Source organism: Marmota marmota, unplaced genomic scaffold, assembly GCF_001458135.2.
Source record: "Marmota marmota marmota unplaced genomic scaffold, marMar, whole genome shotgun sequence".
NCBI lineage: Eukaryota > Metazoa > Chordata > Mammalia > Rodentia > Sciuridae > Marmota > Marmota marmota.
Window position 1 is genome coordinate 11,408,325 of NW_025999999.1, and position 18,951 is coordinate 11,427,275.

At 38.9% G+C, this 18,951-nt stretch overlaps 1 protein-coding gene across 7 annotated transcripts in view; it reads right to left on the bottom strand.

The window, feature by feature from the left end:
* Sorcs1 (sortilin related VPS10 domain containing receptor 1) overlaps window positions 1-18,951 on the bottom strand; it is a 469,029-nt gene that overhangs the window by 55,624 nt on the left and 394,454 nt on the right. For all 7 annotated transcript variants that reach the window (XM_048807293.1, XM_048807294.1, XM_015494770.2 and 4 more), the window contains exon 18: window positions 7,982-8,153. In XM_048807293.1, the coding sequence (XP_048663250.1) occupies window positions 7,982-8,153 (172 nt within the window). The remainder of the gene's footprint in view (window positions 1-7,981; window positions 8,154-18,951) is intronic.

Below are 18,951 nucleotides of genomic sequence, written 5' to 3' on the forward strand. Positions count from 1 at the left end.
CTGGACACATACACATAACCAAGACTACCATAACAGCTGTGGAATCGCTATTTGAAGATTTTGCTGTAGACATTTTCACATACCTTTCAGTTTTTATGCCTGTCATTACTTGGTGGATTTAACCAAGTGACACAACCCCTTCTATGAAATGGATGCATCATTTCTTACCTTGAAGTTGCTTCATCCCCTTTCTAAATTATTAGGCTGTTGTGGAATCAAAGTGAGTTTATAGAGGTCTAGGGGGGTGCTACATGTGGAAGAGGTGCCTTGCAGAGGTCAGCTAGAAGTGATAGTTGCATGTCCTTTGAAATACTTTAAACATTTGGATCTCAATTTCTTTGCCTGTAAATTAAAGATGGGCAGACCCAAGGATCCTCATTGCTACTTCTAGTTCAGATAGGCAGTGACTTTTATAATTCCATTATTCTTGTCATTGATGGTATTGAACACCCACACATACATATCCTATATACATCTTTGGGCTGCTGGGATCATCTCAGCTCTGGTGAAGGTGCAGCACTTGCTCAAGTGTTGCTGTGACATGGTAGAAATTTTCCATTGCACATCAGTTATGGATTAGGTTAAACACTGAGCTCCTGAGGCTGAGGCATAGAATAATGAATGGTAAACTGCAAAGCCTGAGCTGGAGGAAGTTATCCACAGTCAAGGATTGGCAGGTGTGGTGAAGCCCATACTGGAGGGTGGATGCCACCCTGTGGATGATGTGGGACGTTAGAGCCTCAATCAAGCAGGCTAGGAGGATAAAATTCCAAACTGAAGACTATTTCAGGACTCTAGGCCCTAGGATGTTCATTGAGCTGAATGAAACCCTCAGTAATCAGCCAGGTATCTCCCTTTGCTGGTCAAGGCAGAGCAAAACTCTTAGCAAACATCTCTCCTCTGAGACCCCAAGGAACAGCAATACCCCAACTTATGTGTACTGCTTTTGAGAGGAAAGAACAATGGAGCCCAACACCAATGCAACTTGAACTTTAGACACTAAGCCTCTGGCTGAAGACAACCCATACTGCCTGCCCCATTTCCTTCTTTCCTTTGTAACCTCAGGCAACACGGGAAGAGAAATGAAGTGGCTCAATTGCCTCATTAGAGTCAAAGAGAGTAAAGCTGAATGGAGTAAGCAATAATACACGAGAAAAGTCTCAAATTTTATGGCTCATTGAAATCAGCTCTTGCTTCTTTGTGTAGAAGGAGAAAACAACTGAGGCTTGTATGTCAGAACTGAGCTGGCCTTGAATCTGATATCTGCCCCCAACTTAACACTGTCTGCCAACCCTTTTGTGCTACTTCTAAAGGCTCCAAATAGCCTTTCTTCTAGATGAAAAAGTAGGTCAGTTTCTGTCATGAATTCAAACAAAGGAGCATCTCACAGCACATTTTATTAAGGCCATCTTCTCTACCATCTGATGGTGATCAGCACCCTGCAATATTTACGAAGTGTTATTACACTGTGGGCACGTCCATGCCCCATCAGCCTTTCAATGTACGTGAAAGTGAAATTATGGCTCATAGGAATCCATCTAATGAGGACACAGCCCTCAGGTTTCACTTAAATCTCACTGAAATTGTAACCATGAATTTTCCTTTTAAAGTTTCAGTGTTTGTATGTAAATGGAAGTGTTGAAACAATGAGATACCAATCAAAGTTTTAATTTTAGTCTCTTGCCTCAGATTTAATTTTAAAGTCTTAAAGTATGTACAAAATGGCATCTCTTTATTCTTACAGCTGTATAAAACAGATGTGATTTATTTTCTGTAACATGCAGACACTACTCCCAAATTGTGTTGAGTTCTGGAGATGGATTTGGTCCTTCACCAACCACCCTGTGCCTACAGGTTCTTGCACTGGATTTCTCTGTGCAGTTGAGTTATCAGGTTGAAGGTCTGCAGGCTCATCACGTGCTTGTCAGTGCTCCAGAGACCATCCACCTTGAGTCAGTCTCCAAATGCTGAGATGCCACCTCTCACTGCATGATTAGGTCTCAGTGCAAAAACATCTTTGAAGGACTTGGTAAGATTCAGGCATAGTTGAAAAGGTTTGGCTTCTTAGACACAACCTCATAGATTCTTCCACTTCCTTCTTGGTTGGTTCCTGGATCAACTGTTCTTTGTTCTTATGGAGACAATAATGAACAAATACAATGTGTGTGTGTGTGTGTGTGTGTGTGTGTGCGCGCGCATGTGTGCGCACACATGCCCACATGTGTGTGTATGTGTATGTGAGTATTCTTCTCAGTTGTGCTACAATGAGTTTGAGATGGAAGCAAGACCACTCCTTTGCCTTTCTGATTATAATGAAGCTCCCCACTCCTTTAGCATACATATGGAGACAAGTCTAAAAGAAGAAGGGATGGATGCTGACAATGAAATTTTTCATCAACCTTAACAGTTATGTTGACCTCTGAGTAATACTTCAGGTAAGGCAGACTGTGGGATGTTATAGAAACTGTGTTAGGAAGTCACTTATGTCACCCAAATTTTGAGGGTGACTTCATATGCTATTTGCAGAAGGGATTTAATTTCTTACACAGGTAAAATCTTCAGTACTCTAGCTTAGTTACTTATTGTCATATGTAAAATTACAAGCTAGCCTCGGTAACCTTACCTTTGAGTTTCTATTGTTAATAAGAGAAAGTTCTCTGCTTTGCTCTGGTTTTAGCAATGTTATCAAGTTTTATCAAGGTCATCTTCTCTACCATTGCTCCTTCCTCCTCCTCCCTCCTCCTCCTTCTCTCTCTCTTCTCTACCATTGCTCCTTCCTCCTCCTCCTCCTCCTCCTCCTCCTCCTTCTTCTTCTTCTTCTTCTTCTCTCTCTCTCTCTCTCTCTCTCTCTCTGAACTGGGGAGTGAATGCAGGACCTCACTCATGTTAGGCAAGTGTTCTACATCTGAACAACATCCAAAGCCCTTTTCACTTTTGAGATGGAGTCTTGCTAAATGTCCCAGGCTGCTCTTGAACTTGTGATCCTTCTGCCTCAGCTTCCTTAGAAGCAAGAATTACAGGCATGGGCCACTGGGCTTGGCTTCATGTATTCCTGTGTTGCGATTAGGACATGCACAATTAGAGGATAAAAGAAGAGACTTAGATTTCAGACAGAGATTTTAACCTGTTTTGTAAGGTATTCAAACTTCAACAGTCTTTTCCTTTCAAGTTTGGGCTTTATCTCTGTTCTTCCTGGAGAAGCTTATTCAAATCCACACATATTTATTGAGTTATTTTTTCTCTATAAATGTGCTCTATCAATATGCAACTAGAAGTGACATGATTCTTACCTTAATGATATTCATAGTTTGAGAATGTAAAAAATATTATTGTAATGTGATGCAATAAATTTGTTTTTTTGTTCTGTACTTTTTAGTCATTTATGCTTCATATGGATGGATTTTTACATAGTGTTCAATACAGCAGAGGTCCTAGTTAACTCAAAAACATGTATTCCCACTTACACCTAAAGTAAGTCTGCTTGTGAATGGAAAGTACATGACATAAAATTGGTGCTTAGAAAAATATATATTAAAGAACAAATAAATAGATACACATCTAACTATTGCTTCCTGAGCCTTATGGTGCTTCAGTTAATAGGCAGAGGAGATGGAAACTATGTGAAGGGGTTTGGATGTAAGTAATTGAGAACAAAAAAGAGGGCTTCATCAGCCCATACATCCTCCAAGCCCAAGACGGATCACAAGACTATAGGAGAAAGTTGAACAATGAAACAGAGATACAGGCTTCAGTGCACAAGTAAAAACAAATATCCCTCTAGGGAAGGGGAGTCTTTCATCCACTTCTGCATTAATCACAACCATGATGTCACATCATAAGGTAGCAGGGACCTCTGGATCCCTTTGGTACCGGAAAGACTTGCTATTTTTCAGAGGAATGACATTAAATATTCCTATTGTTATAACACTTGGCACTAGATACTGGGCATGAGTGAGACACTATTTCCAAAGTAAATTAGGTGCATCAAGTTCAAGTGAGAAGTGAATGCTCAGAGATGTCTGAGGAGGATTTAGAAACAACATGTGCTGCCAGTTGTGGGGAATTTTTAAAATCATTTTAGTTTGGGATTTAATTTTTATTAAACAATTACATTTTAATTCATACCTAAGCCACAGGAGAAATTTGATTTACTATACATGGATTCTAAACTCCTTAGGTACTGCATTCATAGCCTATGATTTTCAATATTCTTTAGAATAAATTCAACAATGTTAGATATAAGTAGGCATTCATGAAAGGCATAGTTTTGCAAAGAGGGAGAAACCCAAGAGAGAATTTAGTATCTCTCTTTGCTGAAATGTTTTTCAACAAACTGGTCTGAAAGTATAAATCATCTCATAAAATAAGGAAAATATTGGTAGATTTGCCAACTAGTGTCTGACAATACAGGAGCACCTGTATGGCTTGGGCAGAGATGGTGTTGGTTTTCCTTTCTACTTCTTTATCTTTGTTACTATCTGCCCCCAGCCAAGGGTTTCTACAGAGGCATAGAAACTACAGGAAGTTCTTGCTCAGAGAATGTTTCTTTCTATCATAGAGAAGCTATAGAAAGATGCTACAAGCTTGAACTTGACTCCTGAGTCTACTACTTAGTACGTGTATGATCTCAGCTAAGTTACTTTGCTTTTTTGGGCCTCAGCTACATCATCTATAAATGGCAAATATGACACCACCTATTTACATAGAGCATTGTGAGATCTAAATGAGATAATCCAAGTGATGCACTTGCAAACTAGAACTGATAGTGCTCAATAAATGTACATCCAAATTGTCATTAATTGTGCCAAAGTTCAGTGCTCCCTGGATACACAGAGACCTTTACTTTTCCTTGTTCATTACATTTATCACACATGCCTATGTGCATAATCAAGAGAGCAACAGAAAAACTGAGGTTGTTTCTGCAAGAGTCTGTGAAGAATAAGCACAGAATCCCATATTCAAATGTGTGGTCTCCAGGGCCTCCTGATGGGAGTCAGTTGTCTTGGCTTCCATGTCTGCACAGGAGATAAGAGCATCCAGGGGCCATGTCTGACAGCAGAAGGCAGCAGATTTCATCCCTGCCAATGTAGCTTCGCCCACTCAAGTGGAATGAATTGACTTAATATTTTTTTCCCTTCCTGAGAGCAGAAGGCATGAATTCACACATCTTAGTACCAGGTCACCCAGTCTGTTCCCATTTTCCCATGTCAGGCAGCCCATTGTGAAATGCCTGATAATCATTGTTATTTGGAAAGCTAGATGGAACTGAGATAAGGCCATGCCCCTCAAGTGTGTTCTCATTTGTGCAAAAGTCTGAGCTGACCAGGAGCCAAAGGACTTACTTCAGAGAGTGCTCTACTATGTTCTAAGAAATGGAGCAACAGAATAAGCATCTACTTCTACAAAAGAGATACCTTTTGGGGAATCATAATCAGGTTCCATGTGTCTCTGGGAAATATACAATGCAGGTAAACAGAGTAGAGGGTTGGTCTAGGAAATGAATTCTTCCCTAAGAATCCAACAGAGATTTTTTTTTTTTCCCAAAAAAGATCTAAAGACAAAGGACTATATTTTGTTTGATTTTATATAGTATTTGTTAATGTGCTCTAAACCATAGATTCTTTATGCCCAGCGGGTTGTTTCCTTTAAAAAAAAAAATCTTTGTCAAACTCAAGGTCATGAAGATACTCTTGTTTCCTTTTAGAAAATTTGGTTTTATATTTCAAAATTAGATTGACAGTCCAGTGAGAATTATTTGTCGTATTATGGGAAGACACAGGATAGTCAATGGCCTCAATATCCCATGTAGAGGGGCTGGGGATGTGGCTCAAGCGGTAGCGCGCTCGCCTGGCATGCGTGCGGCCCGGGTTCGATCCTCAGCACCACATACAAACAAAGATGTTGTGTCCGCCAAATACTAAAAAATAAATATTAAAAAATTCTCTCTCTCTACCTCTATCTCTCTCACTCTCTCTTTAAAAAAAAAAAAACCCCATGTAGATATTCAATGTTGCAGCACCATTATTGAAAAGACTATGATTTGTTTATTGATATTTATGTATTTGTTACTGAAATATATACATTCTCTGTAAGTACACATACACATATATATTCATTTCATTAGATAATACATAAACATATATTTTATATACCTCTGTTTCTTGACTCTGTTCCATTTCTTGACTCTAAGAACATTCTTAGCCACTATTTCTTCAGAAGTGATGCTTGCTCCTTATGTCCCTCTTTGCTAGGCCTATAATTCCATCTGTGTTAGACCTACCTATCATTTCATCATTTTCTACCATTTTTTTTTAGTTGTATATGGACACAATACTTTATTTTATTTATTTATTTATGTGGTGCTGAGCATCAAACCCAGTGCCTCATACAGGCTAAGCAAGTGCTCTACTACTCATTTCCTTTATTTCTTATATTATTATTATTATTATTATTATTATTATTATTATTATTATTATTTTATTATTCCTTTTTAGCCAACACTTTCTGTCTGGTCTTATTTAGGAATCTGAAATCCAAGACTACTATATAGTATAATATATCAATTGACAAAGTTCTTGAAGAGAAATATAAGATAAAATATTGTACTAATCCCATTGAATCCCTCATCTCTCGAGAAGAGAACCTAGCTTCCCAGTCTTCTTGATTTGGTTTGCTGCAAGCTAATCTGTCATAGCCTCAGGCAGAAGTCCCCACAGAATTTATTTATGTGAAATACAAGCAATTCCAATTGACCTAAATTAACTTGTATAATTCTAGTCCCAATACAGGATTTTGGGGAAATCTCAGTATTTAGAATATTGGTCTTGAAAGGCACTCATTTAGGAATATTAGGAAAAAAGTATTAGATTAAAGCACTGGTTTTTAAGTATCCCTTGGACCAGAAGGAAAAGCATCATCTAAGCCACAGTTTCAAACTCAATATTCATTTATCCCAGAGGAACAAAAATACAAATAATTTTGATGTAACCTGACAAAGCAATCCTAATTACTTCACCTTTTTCTTTCAAGTCATGCCCCAGAGCCTATGATTTTGTTCTCTCCTTATTTGTCCTCTCCCAAAAACACTGACATTGTTTTTGTTTGTTTTCCTCCAAGCACAAGGCATAACCTGTGAACTTGCTCCAAAAAGGAGTTCTTAGGCCCCATGCCAACTCTCCAAATGAAAATCTTTGGGGATGTGACCAAAACACAGCATTTGAAAATGCTCTCCAGGGGAGTCCATGCATGTCAAAGACCTGAAGCCAAGAACTGTCAGAAGAGGAAACTGGAAGGCAATGGTATATATTTAATATTGACTTTTAAAATCCCTTTTTATTTTTTTGGCCCCGTACAGTGCTGGACACATTTTAGCTTCCCCCAAAATATGGTTGAAGGTAGGACTGCCTGGTGTAATAACTGAAATAATGTAATGAAAGTACTTATCCCTGGGAGGCCTTCTTCTTCATTTACAAGATGACAAAAATCCTGTGTGCATTCTAAACCTCATAGGAGAAACTTCATCTTATCTGCCATCTATGTAGTCAGAAATTTCAGACAACCATAGTTTGGCAAAAAATAATTGATGCTCATAATGATATCCCTCAGGTGCTACCAAAATACAAGCTCTCAACTGTCAAAGATATTAGACTTGGTGATGTTTAGATTGGCCTTCGTGATGTATGTTTGACCAGCCTGTTCCCTTTGGGAAAAAAAAAAGCCAAGAAGTGAGGCTGAGAGGGCAAAAGCATTAGCATCTTTTAGGTTGGTGAGTATATGTGTGGGTTAAATTACTCTGGGAATACTGTTAATGTATCCTGAGAATATATTTTGCTGAAAGTGCCAATAAAGCAAAGTTAAAAGACCAAAAAACAACTGCATCAAAAATGAGAAGGTTAAAAAAGATACGCAAAGGAAACTATGCTTTGTTAGAACAAAATCACCAGCTCTAGAAGGTGAGAGGGGGAGACAGGAATCAGCCTACCTCTTCCAGCTGCACCATGAGAGTGACATTGTGCCCCTGTTCTGCTGTCAGCTTTCCATCTGCAGTGACGATCCGGAGCCCACGAGGGGCCTTCCCTGGACACTTCTGTGGTTTGGCCGTGTACTGTTCTCGCACGCCATCAGTGCAGTTATTGGAAACCACCTTTCTATACCTAAAAGGAGAAAAGCTCAAGTTGTCAACTAGCTCTATACAAAGAAGATTACTCCCACGATTTTACTACACTGAGCTGCTTGGCCCTGAGGACCATCAGGGCCATCACCCACCTACCTTCCCTTTTACTCTGAGCATTAGGGCTGATTCATATCTAGCTTCCAATAGAGAGAAATAATTGGAGCAACAAATTGTTATCTATTATTTGCATCTTAATTGACTTCTTTGATTCATAAAATCAACTGTTGAATCATTTCTTCATTTTCTTCATTGTAGGAAATGCACACAGTGGAAGACATTGTCCCTACACTAAGTCAAAAATCAGGATGAAGAGACATAAATCGATAATTAAGGAGATCATTTAAAGAACATATAATTAAGAACCAGAATGAATAATACAGTCCTGGGAATATGTTCTAAGATCCCCAATGATGCCTGAACTATGAGTAGTAACAAACTTGATAAATACAAGCTTTTCCCTATACACATATGTCTATTAGAAAGTGTGATTTACAAATTAGACACAATAAGAGATTAACAAAAATAACAATAAAAGAGAACAATTTCAATAATAGACTATAATAGCATTGGTGTGAATGTGGTCTCTCTCTGTCTCCCTCTCTCTCTCCCAATATCTTATTGAACTCCCAGTATCTTCCTATGATGATGGGAGGTGAACAATGGCTACATGATGAGATGCTGTTAGCTGAATGACAAAGGCATTGTGATGTAGAGTCAGGCATGGTTCACCTCACTGCTCAGAATGAGACACAGTTGAAAACTAATAAAACATGTATTTCTGGAATTTTCCATTTAACATTTTTTGGCTGCAGTTGACCATGGGTACCTGAAACTGTGGAATGTGAAACTGTGGATAAAGGGGGACTACTGCATAGATGGCAAGGGAACTTACAATTCAGAGAAAGGATGCTACAATAATGGCATAGTACAGAAAAAGCTGGCTAAATTTGGTAATTTCTAATCATTTCTTGAGAAGGTATACTGATTGAACTATTGAAACCTTACACCAAGGAGGCTTCAGTTTTTGCATTCTGAGTAAATCCTTCAAACTTTTGCTTATTCTCATGTTAGCTCTAATAAAAGAATAAATGAATTATCTTACAAATATGTCCCTTTCAATTTATTAGAAATTTATCAGCTTCATGGTAAATTAGAATCTGTATATTCAGGATGACCAACCTTTAAGAACTTTGAGGTTCAGTATTACCAAGTCATCTTTTTTTCCCCCCGAGGGGCTCAGCAACCCCTGTAGTTATATTTGATTTCTCAAATTCACTTTTCCAGAGTTAGTGGTAGAACATAAATTGGAAGAAATCAAAATATACTAGACCAGAGGTTGGCAAACTTTTAAGGGGCCAGCTAATAAGCCTTTTGCTTTGTAGGCTACATAGTCTTTGTCACAACTACTCAGCTTGGTGACTATACCATGAAAAGTTCACGCAGTACATGAAAGAATGGGTAAAACTAGGTTCCAGGAAAACTTGACATCACTGGCAATAGATTGGATCTATCTGAGCTGCAGGCAGTTTTCCAATTCATTTACATCTAGCCAATGTCCTTCCCTCCGTTCCTGAATCTCAGGATTGACAAGCTAAAAGCAGGGTTAAAAAATCAATGAGAAATTTGCAAAAGCACTTTGGACATTATGGATCAGCACAAGGCCAACCATTAATACTCAACTCATGTCATGGGGTAGGTGCAAGAATTCCATGAATTAATGTACCCAGATTGCTGAAAACTGCCCTATCACTTAGCAAGTACTTGTGAAATGTTTTCAACTATTTTCAGTTAGTATTGTTATTTCTCTTCCCTGTTCACAAGCTTCATGGTTTCCAAATGCCCTCCAGATAAACTGTGAATACTATAATTCTTCACATAAGCCCTCTACAAGATGATTTTATTCTACTTTTTCTGAAGATTCTCCCCAGCCAGCTTACTCGGCTCCATCCAAATGTCTTTCTAATCTTCTTGAAACCACTTCTTTTCTTCTGCTCCTTCTGCTTCTGTGTCCTCTTGCATGGCCAATTTGGATTATCTGTCCGTATAACACATCCTCTCTTTACTATTACCCTGCACTGCCTCTTTACAGTAGTAAGATTGACCCACATCTACACTCCTAAAGAGGTCTTCATGATTCATGTAATAGAAATTCTTTGAATTGCATGATTTCACAGGATTCCTGAGAAATGTATAAACTTTAAAGCTCCTTGAGGATCTCCTTGTGCTCAAATAAGCAGAGCTGAGAATCTAGAAATCCTCACTGGCATGACTGCATCAGTTTACATGTTGACATACCAGCATAGCATCAGTTATTACTGCTGCCCCAAACACTCACCCCTCACCCACCAAATGAGCAGTGCTGATCTCTATCCTGGGAGTCCTTGCTTCTCCTCATAATCCATCAACTAAGGAGTTAACACCTAGCTGAATGGGCAGCCTCCAAATTCCAGCTCCAGCACTTAGATCACTGCCCATTCTGCTGGGTCATTGTCATGCATGAGCAATTTGAACATCAGCCTAGAAAAGAAATCCCTTTTTATGTTTTTATGAGTGTAAACTGATTAAGAGAGAAAATAAGGGCAGGTGGGAGAGGAAAGAGGGGGGAAAAAAAAAACTCCCATGGTGCATACATTGCAGAATGATAACATTTTGGTAACAGCAATGGTAGCAAGAAAATGACCAGCAAAACCCTCCAGAATAATCATGGCATCTCAGGGAGTTTAACTGTGCATTAGAAACTGCCTGCTGGTTTCAGAGGTGTGGCAGTGTGCAAACTAAAGGCAGGTTATGTTTTTTAATTGCATAGCATCAAACACACCTGTGGCTCCATCTTGGCGAGCAGCACCAGCACTGGCCCACCACTGCTACTGGCATCATGAGGTGCAGAGTATTTCTTTTGTTTGTCACCCGTTCTGACCAATCATCACCTCAGGTTCTCCTAAATCCTGCAGCAACAGGAGCTCTGCTTCAACCCAAAGCACGAATCTATCCTCCTGGGATTCCGCCACAGAGAAGGCTGTTGATGATTTTTTTTTTTTTTAAATGGTCATTAAAAACCATTCTGAAACCATTTTATTTCTTGGATGAAAATGGCATCACATTAGCCCTACCAGACCTGTCCCTGAAATTTAGAAGAAAATTGTGCAGAAATACAGAGTTAATTTACTCAAGTAAGCACACACCTGCTTTTTGCATTACAGAATGGTTCTATTTTCATCCCAGCAGCTGTCCCTGGGTCTGAGTTACATAAATGAATAATGCATTTAATATGTTATTAAATGGGGCTGCTACCTCCATAATAACAAGGCAACTTGTGATTATGTTGGACCTGAGCTCTGGATATTACTGAGATGCATTTAGTTGGTAAAGCATTCTTCAATCTGCCAAGAAGAAAAGTGCTTTGTAATGGCAGGGGAGTCTTTGTACAATTACTGAAAAGGAAATATTCTGCAAATGTGCCTTTGATATTACCTACAGCTCATCAGTGGAGACTGCCTTATTACTCCAACACCTCCAGTTTCAGCCATTCTCCTCCTTCCTATCTTGATATGACTCTGTCACCTCTTCCTTTTTACCCATACTTTCTTTCATTTTGCTTATGTGCTGCCTGGACAATTTTTTTAAAAAGATGAAGGCTATATTTTCTTCTTTGTGAGACTAAACCTGGAAAGAAGCATTGTGAGTCTTCATACTGCAGATATTTCTATTCAGCCTTTTTTTTCCCTCTTATGAATTTGGGGTGGTGTGGTCGGACTACATGTATTTATGACTATTCACTTATTAAGGTAAGAGTATTGTGTAAGCTCAGCAGATCTCAAATCTAGTAATAACTGCATATTTATAGAGTACAATGTAATCAATATAGACATTGTAGAAAGATTAAATCAAGGTAACAAACATAAACATCAAGTTATTTTTTTTTGTGGTGCGAATATTAAAAATCTATCTTTTTGGAAAATCTTACATGCACGATATGTTGTTATTAACTGTGGTCCCGTACAGATCACTAAAACTCATTTCTCCAGTCTAACTACAACTTGGTATGCTTTAAAGGACATCTCCCTTTTCACTATCATCTACCCACTATGGTAAACACCTTTCTCTTCTGATTCTATGGCAGCAATTTTTTAAGATTCCACATGTAAGCAAGTGAGATCGTGTGGTGTTTGTCTTCCTGTGCCAGGATTATTTCACTTGGCAGCATGTCCGCTAGTTCCATCCATGTTGTTGGAAATGACTGAGGGTCATTCTGTTTAAAGACTTCTTCGTAGTCCACTGTGTATACTACATTTCCCTTATTCATTCAACTACTAATGGACACCTATTTGGCTTCCATGTTTTGCCCACGGGAGTAACGTTGCAATGAATATGAGAGTACACCTATCTCTTTGACATTCTATAAGATGCAGAAATCTCACTTCTGTCTGACCCTTTGAATCACTTGAGGGCATTTTATACATGTATGATGCCTAGGACCTTCCCCTAGGAATCTGAATTTAATTGGGAACTTTGGACATCAGTTTGTTTTTGTTTTCACTTTAAGTCCCCCGTTGATTCTAGCTTGCAGCCAGGATTAAATGCCACTACCCTGGAGGTTAAAACTAGTGTTGTGGAACCAAATTCTCAATTGTTTTTCATTCTATGTGGGATGCTCTTTCCTCCTCTTACACTTTGACTCATGCTTTAAAAAATAAGCCGAGAAATCAGGCTTTGATGTAAAGATGCATCTTCCTTTTTTTTTTCCCCCCATAGGAATTAGAACATGTAATGACCGAGGTAAACTGGAACTCTAGTTCTTGCTGTACCCAGATGGATATTATTGCCACTGAGCAATGGTTTCCCATATTAGCACTCATAATGAGAAAAATATAAAATAGTTTCATTTTGTGGATTGGACTATGTGCTTTGGTTTCAAGGGAAAACTCTGCTTTGTTCTAATGATACTGGACTTAATGAAGTAGGAAATAGAGCAAGCCTTAGGGACACAGAAGGGGGTTGGGTCTGGGTACAGTGTGTGGCTAAGACTTAAAATATTCCTAGACCCACTACTCTTAACAATGCATGTAATGAGGAAACAGCAACATGTATATGTTCATGTGCGTAAATTGAAAGAGCTATTACCTACAGACCTCTGTCAGCAGTAGTAGGGCTTAACAGTGGAATAGAGATAGGTTCTTCCACCACTTTACTGAGAGAAACTGCCCCCAGGAAAGCAGTGGTGGGGGAGTCCAGGTCTCCTCATCTTCAATGAAAAGGGACTGTGCCAGACATCCAAGCTGACAGGCCTTACTGGTGGCTGGCTATATGTATCCATTGTGTGTAGGTATAGGCAGCTCAAAGATGCTTTAATTGGAATCCAGGTGATAAGGCATGCTCAGGGATAGCAATGTGCCCATGAATCAACAATCATCCTATGCAACAACCCTAATAGCAATATTTAGAAAGTCCTTGGCTGACTAGGGAGGTCTTCCAAGTTCTTTACCTAAAGGCAAAACCACTCTCTGAACTTTTACTTTAAACCAAGTAGGCAGACCTAGGGATAAGGGCCTGGAATGAGACAAAAGACCAAGTGGATGGAATAAAGTAGCTCTTGCATTAAGCAAGATGAAAGCACAAGTTATTTAATTTGAATAGTAAATGGAATGGGACTTCCTTTTGAACACAAGCTTGATAAAATGGGGCATGTGGCCACACTTGACTAAATGGCTTAATATAAAGAATCATGAGAACTGGCTCATAGGATCCACAATCTGAGTCAATTCATTGTCAATAGAATTATAGAAACATGTTTCCTTTTTTTGAACACCTGCAGTCCAAGGAAACCTACTATTGAATCATTTCAGTTGATCAAGGAAATTTTAGAGTTTGAAGGCATCTCAAAGATCATCTAATCCCCTTGTTTTGCACATCAGGAAAAGGAGATAGCTTAGAGAATTGCACAAGGTCAGACAGAAAATGATTAGGAGTCCAGGGACTCTGGGCTAATTTGTTGTTCTTGTGCCACTTTGCCAAAGCACCTGGGTGAGAAACACTAATGCCAATTCTATTCCATGTGGGTAGGAACAACCATAAGAGGAAGTATGTGTCCATGACTGTAATACACATCTTCTTCATTTCCCAATCCCTATGACTTCGCATGAAAAGATGGGAAACCTCAGCTAAGAAGCATACTCTAAGGAGTCAACTTCATATCAACAAGAAATTATTGTGTGTTCGCACTGAGACTGCAGAGTTCTTGGCTAGAAAACAGCTACACAGTCCCCTGCAGCGATCAGTCTGTAAATAATGCAAGTGATTTCCTTTCTGTGGACTTTAAACACATGTACCACTTTTAGGGCCAATTATTCTCCTTGATGCACACTGACAAATTTCATTGAACAGAGATCAGACAGAACATCAAAATCCCCACAGGGCACCTGGAATAGTCACATGGGAAGAGATCACAGCTCACGATGTCCCTGGAAATAGCAAATTCAAGGGAATGGTACGTTAGATAGGGGTTCAGTGTTTCTATGGCTGATGTAGAGAGGAATATGTTTATAAAAGCCTGTTTTAAAACATTCAAAATGTATGTTAATAGTATGGAAATTGTTATTTTTCATAGAATTTAAGTCTGTATTTTTTTTCTTGGACTCACTAAATATTTTATATAGAGACAGAAATTAAACTATCATTTTAAAATTGTGCTTCATGAGTAAATATCCCCATCATATATTGATAAACTAACCCTGAGAAATAGTAAGAGTTGTCTTTGAACATTCTTCCATGAGGAATTAATGGCTCCGATAAAGAAATTCCACAGAAAGAAATTTCTACATGCACTTTAAAAAAAAATACATCTAGAAATAACTGCAACTTAATAGCAAGAAGAAATCTGTCCCTTGAGAAGATTATCTTGTTTTCTTAGAGCAAACCAACCCAGTGCCACTTTATTTGATATTTACAGAATCTTTTACTACTGGCATGAAACAAGCAATGTCCTAGTTAATTTAGCAACTTAAATTTGCAGTGTGTTCCTTGGTTCCAACACACTATAAACAAAATTTAACCATATGTAGGTATAACTCAATGAGGCTGTGCTTGTGTATGTGCAAACTGAGATAATTATAGATACTGGTGGAGAAAAAAGGGGAATGAATTTGAGGTTATTTCAGCATTTACATGCAACAGAATATGAAATTAACATGGTTGTCATTTTGTTTGAGCAAAAGAAACATGTTTAGCAGTCAGGTAAATGAGTTTTCTGGTCAAAATGGCATGGAAGATAGACATGTGTTTTGGTGTACCACAGTTCCATCACTTTCTAATTACGTGACGTTAGGCGCCTATGGGGGTACTTCTTTTTGTTTTATAGACAGCATAGCAGAGGTTTAGATGAAAAATGTCCCAGATATCAGCATTGCAGTGACAACCAGGCATCAAATACATGTCTGGGCTACAGATTCACAATAAAAGAAAGTTCCCTACCCCTCTCTTTTTCTCTACTCTAGAGAAACCCTTAGATGATAGCAATTGATGGTATTTGTATCTTGTAATACATGTGCCCAGCATTCTGCTACATGCTTTCTATATGGTATCACAGTTATTCACACTTGAAGGCAAATAGCAAAATGTAATAGGTTAAGAAAACTAAGGCTCAAAGAAACTAAATCACTCACGAAAGATAACAGTCAATGGTAGCTTTGGATGGAAAACCCTCCATCATTTCATTCAAAAATCTCTCTCTTTTACACCATATGAAATATCCTTAATTATATTTCACTTTCCATTCAAGCAGGCAAACCCCTTACTATTCATCGCGATGTGAAATGGCTTGTGGACGTTTTAAGGGGCCAGAGGTGAACCAGGCAGGTAGCTGACAGTGGAAGACAGCAGGGCTTTGCTGACTCGCTGCTCCAGGCGTGGACATTAGAAACCCTGATACCAGTGGACTAGGAGTCAGGATGGCGGCCCCCTGGAAGCATATTCTGCGCTTACTCACTTCTTTTTTAAACCATCTTTTCTAAGTTTTAGCCAAGAACTGAAACAGAAATTGTCCAAACGTTCACTTCTATACAGTGAAGCTGATAAACATTTTGGCATCTCCTCAAAAATTGCCTTTCTAGCCAGGTGTGGTGGTGCACACCCAATGCCCCAACAGCCTGAGATGCTGAGGCAGGAGGATCAAGTGTTCAAAGCCAGTCTCAGCAAAAGCAAGGTGTTAAGCAATTCAGTGAGACCATGTCTCTAACTAAAATACAAAATAAGGCTTGGGATGTGGCTCAGTGGCTGAGAGCCCCTGAGTTCAATCACTGGTACCCCTTGCCCCTGGCAAAAAAAAAACAAAAAACAAAACAGCCTTTCTGTTGGCATATTAATAACATATGCAGGAATTTTTCCACCTTGGTGAAACCTGAGAACACTGCTCTATACACACAGTAGTAAGCTGATTATAAAATCAACCCTAACCATTTATACATTGAGTCATTCAAAACTAAATAAAAAGTAGGAAGGTCTTCCTGCTTGCTTCCAACTAAGCTCTCAAAATGGTGATGCTGGGAGGTCTGCTTACTGCCCTGGACTGACAAGGGTGACCTTTGGTTTAACAGACCCACTCAGTTCAAGTTTTGACTACATTTCTGCTCCAGAAGCTATTCTGGGAGGTTCAGCCCAGGAGTAACCTGCAGGCAGGCACTAACTGCAGGCCAAGCCACAGCTGGGATTCTTCTGCACTTCATCCCAGTCCTGAGGTTATCCTACACTGACTGAGCACAAGCTTCTCAAGGACAGGTTAAAACCGTCATTGGAGAGACTCAGGGGGCACAGTGGCTCCTTACTTCTATAGCTTCCAGGCACTGGTGTCAGAGCCATCAGAAGATTACCAGTGTGGCCCTGTCACCAGTCATCTCTTGTTCTTTGTGCCAGAAAGGACCCTGTTTACCTGATTCATCTAGGAAAATCTTACTTGAGCTTCCCCTCATCTTACCCTTACTGAATCCACTGGCATTTGCCTCTAAAGAGGGTGGCAGTTAATTCAAATTCCTACCTTGTGGGACTCACAGGCAACAGGTGGGCAGGAGGTTCCTGTTTAAAACCCTGTAAGGGAACTATTTGGCACCTCCTAATACTCAGGTCCAGTTGGCTGAGTGGAATTTGCTTTATAATCTAGCAGAAACACCTCCATTGCCAAGAGATTTAATTAGCTTTGTGTGTTTTTAATAACAAGTAATATGGTATTGGAATGTTAATTGTAGCCTTGTTTATAGTGGCAAAAAAAAAACCCAACCCAAATGTTCATGAAAGGGAACAATTAAATAATTCTATAATACTTAATACCATGGGATAAAAAGAAATGAGATGGAAAGTAACCTTCTATATTCTGACTTGGAAAGATGTTTAAAATATGTTTTTAACTTAAAAAGGGAAACAGAATATCTATCACATAAAAACAGCAAATCACACAAAAACAGCCTTCCAAATTAATTTTATATACTTTCTCTTGGCATAGTTATTCACCGGCAAATGCTAAAAAAAGTGTGTGGAAGCATGAATACCAAATAAATAGTTGTGGGAATGGGGCTAGGATCGGGTAATGATCCAAGCAGACTTTTTAACACCTAAAACATATCTATACAATTCTTTTGTAAATAAATATTTTTAATAGAAAGGTAGCAGCATTGTAGTGACTACAATATTACATGCTGAATCTGTGCTTATGAAATATTGCTGAATCAACACACAGCCAAGGGACATCTGAGGTGATATGCTGCGCCGACATTAGGAAAGACAGAGTTATTTTTCAGTTTCACCTACATTTTTCCACTTGACAACTCTAGAGCTGGCTACAAACACTGCACATGGGAATTTGATGTTGTGAGGTCTTATAAGATGACTCAGGCCCTTGTCCCAACTGAAGGTCTTCCAGTTCCCCATGCAAAATGAGTGACTCACGCGATACACTGATTAGTGAGTTTATTACTGACACCTCTCCCTCCGACTGACCCCTATAGGACCCTAATCCAGTGGTTACTCCTCCACCTATGAGCACCATTCTTAGAAGTGCAGGTCATACCTACTGATGCCTAGAACTTATCACATGTTTTTTTTTTTTCACATAAGCTCTTAGGCCGATGCTGATGCTTTTGTGCAAAATGTTTGAATGGAATGCACAAACCCGGTGGATAGCAACCTAATAAAAATCACCTGGGGTCAGAAGCTATCTTTAATGCTCATTGATAAGAACATAACCCTGAGGGTGCAGGTTGTACTGTAGGAGACTATGTTCTGATTTTGACTATTGAACATAAACAATTGCATTGATACACATTTATGTAACCCGGACACTTATCACCAAATCAACGGAAACTGTAATTTTTCAAGGGCACAGGCAATAAATGCTTCTGAATAGGAAATTGTAACTTAATCATTTGATGTTTCATTTTATATAAGTCAGTATATTCAGGACTTATACAATCTCAATAAACTGAAAAGTAAGAGGTCACTCCATCTTATTCCTGTGATTGCATCAGATCTGGAACAACTGTGACCTATTGAGCTTCAGATTCCTCTCATTAACACCAAAGAGAGAATAATACAATGTCTCGGACTGATTTGAGTTGGTGGTGGAAATAAGCAATTCTTAAATTACCTTTAGGGATCCCCAGTGCTCTTTACAATGTCCAAACATGCTGGTACATTCAAATAATCAAATATTTTTGTCTTTGCCTTCCTTCTCCATTAAGTTTAATTAAATAATCAGCCCTTTTTATTTTGTTCTCCAAGGTACTAGATGCTATAGA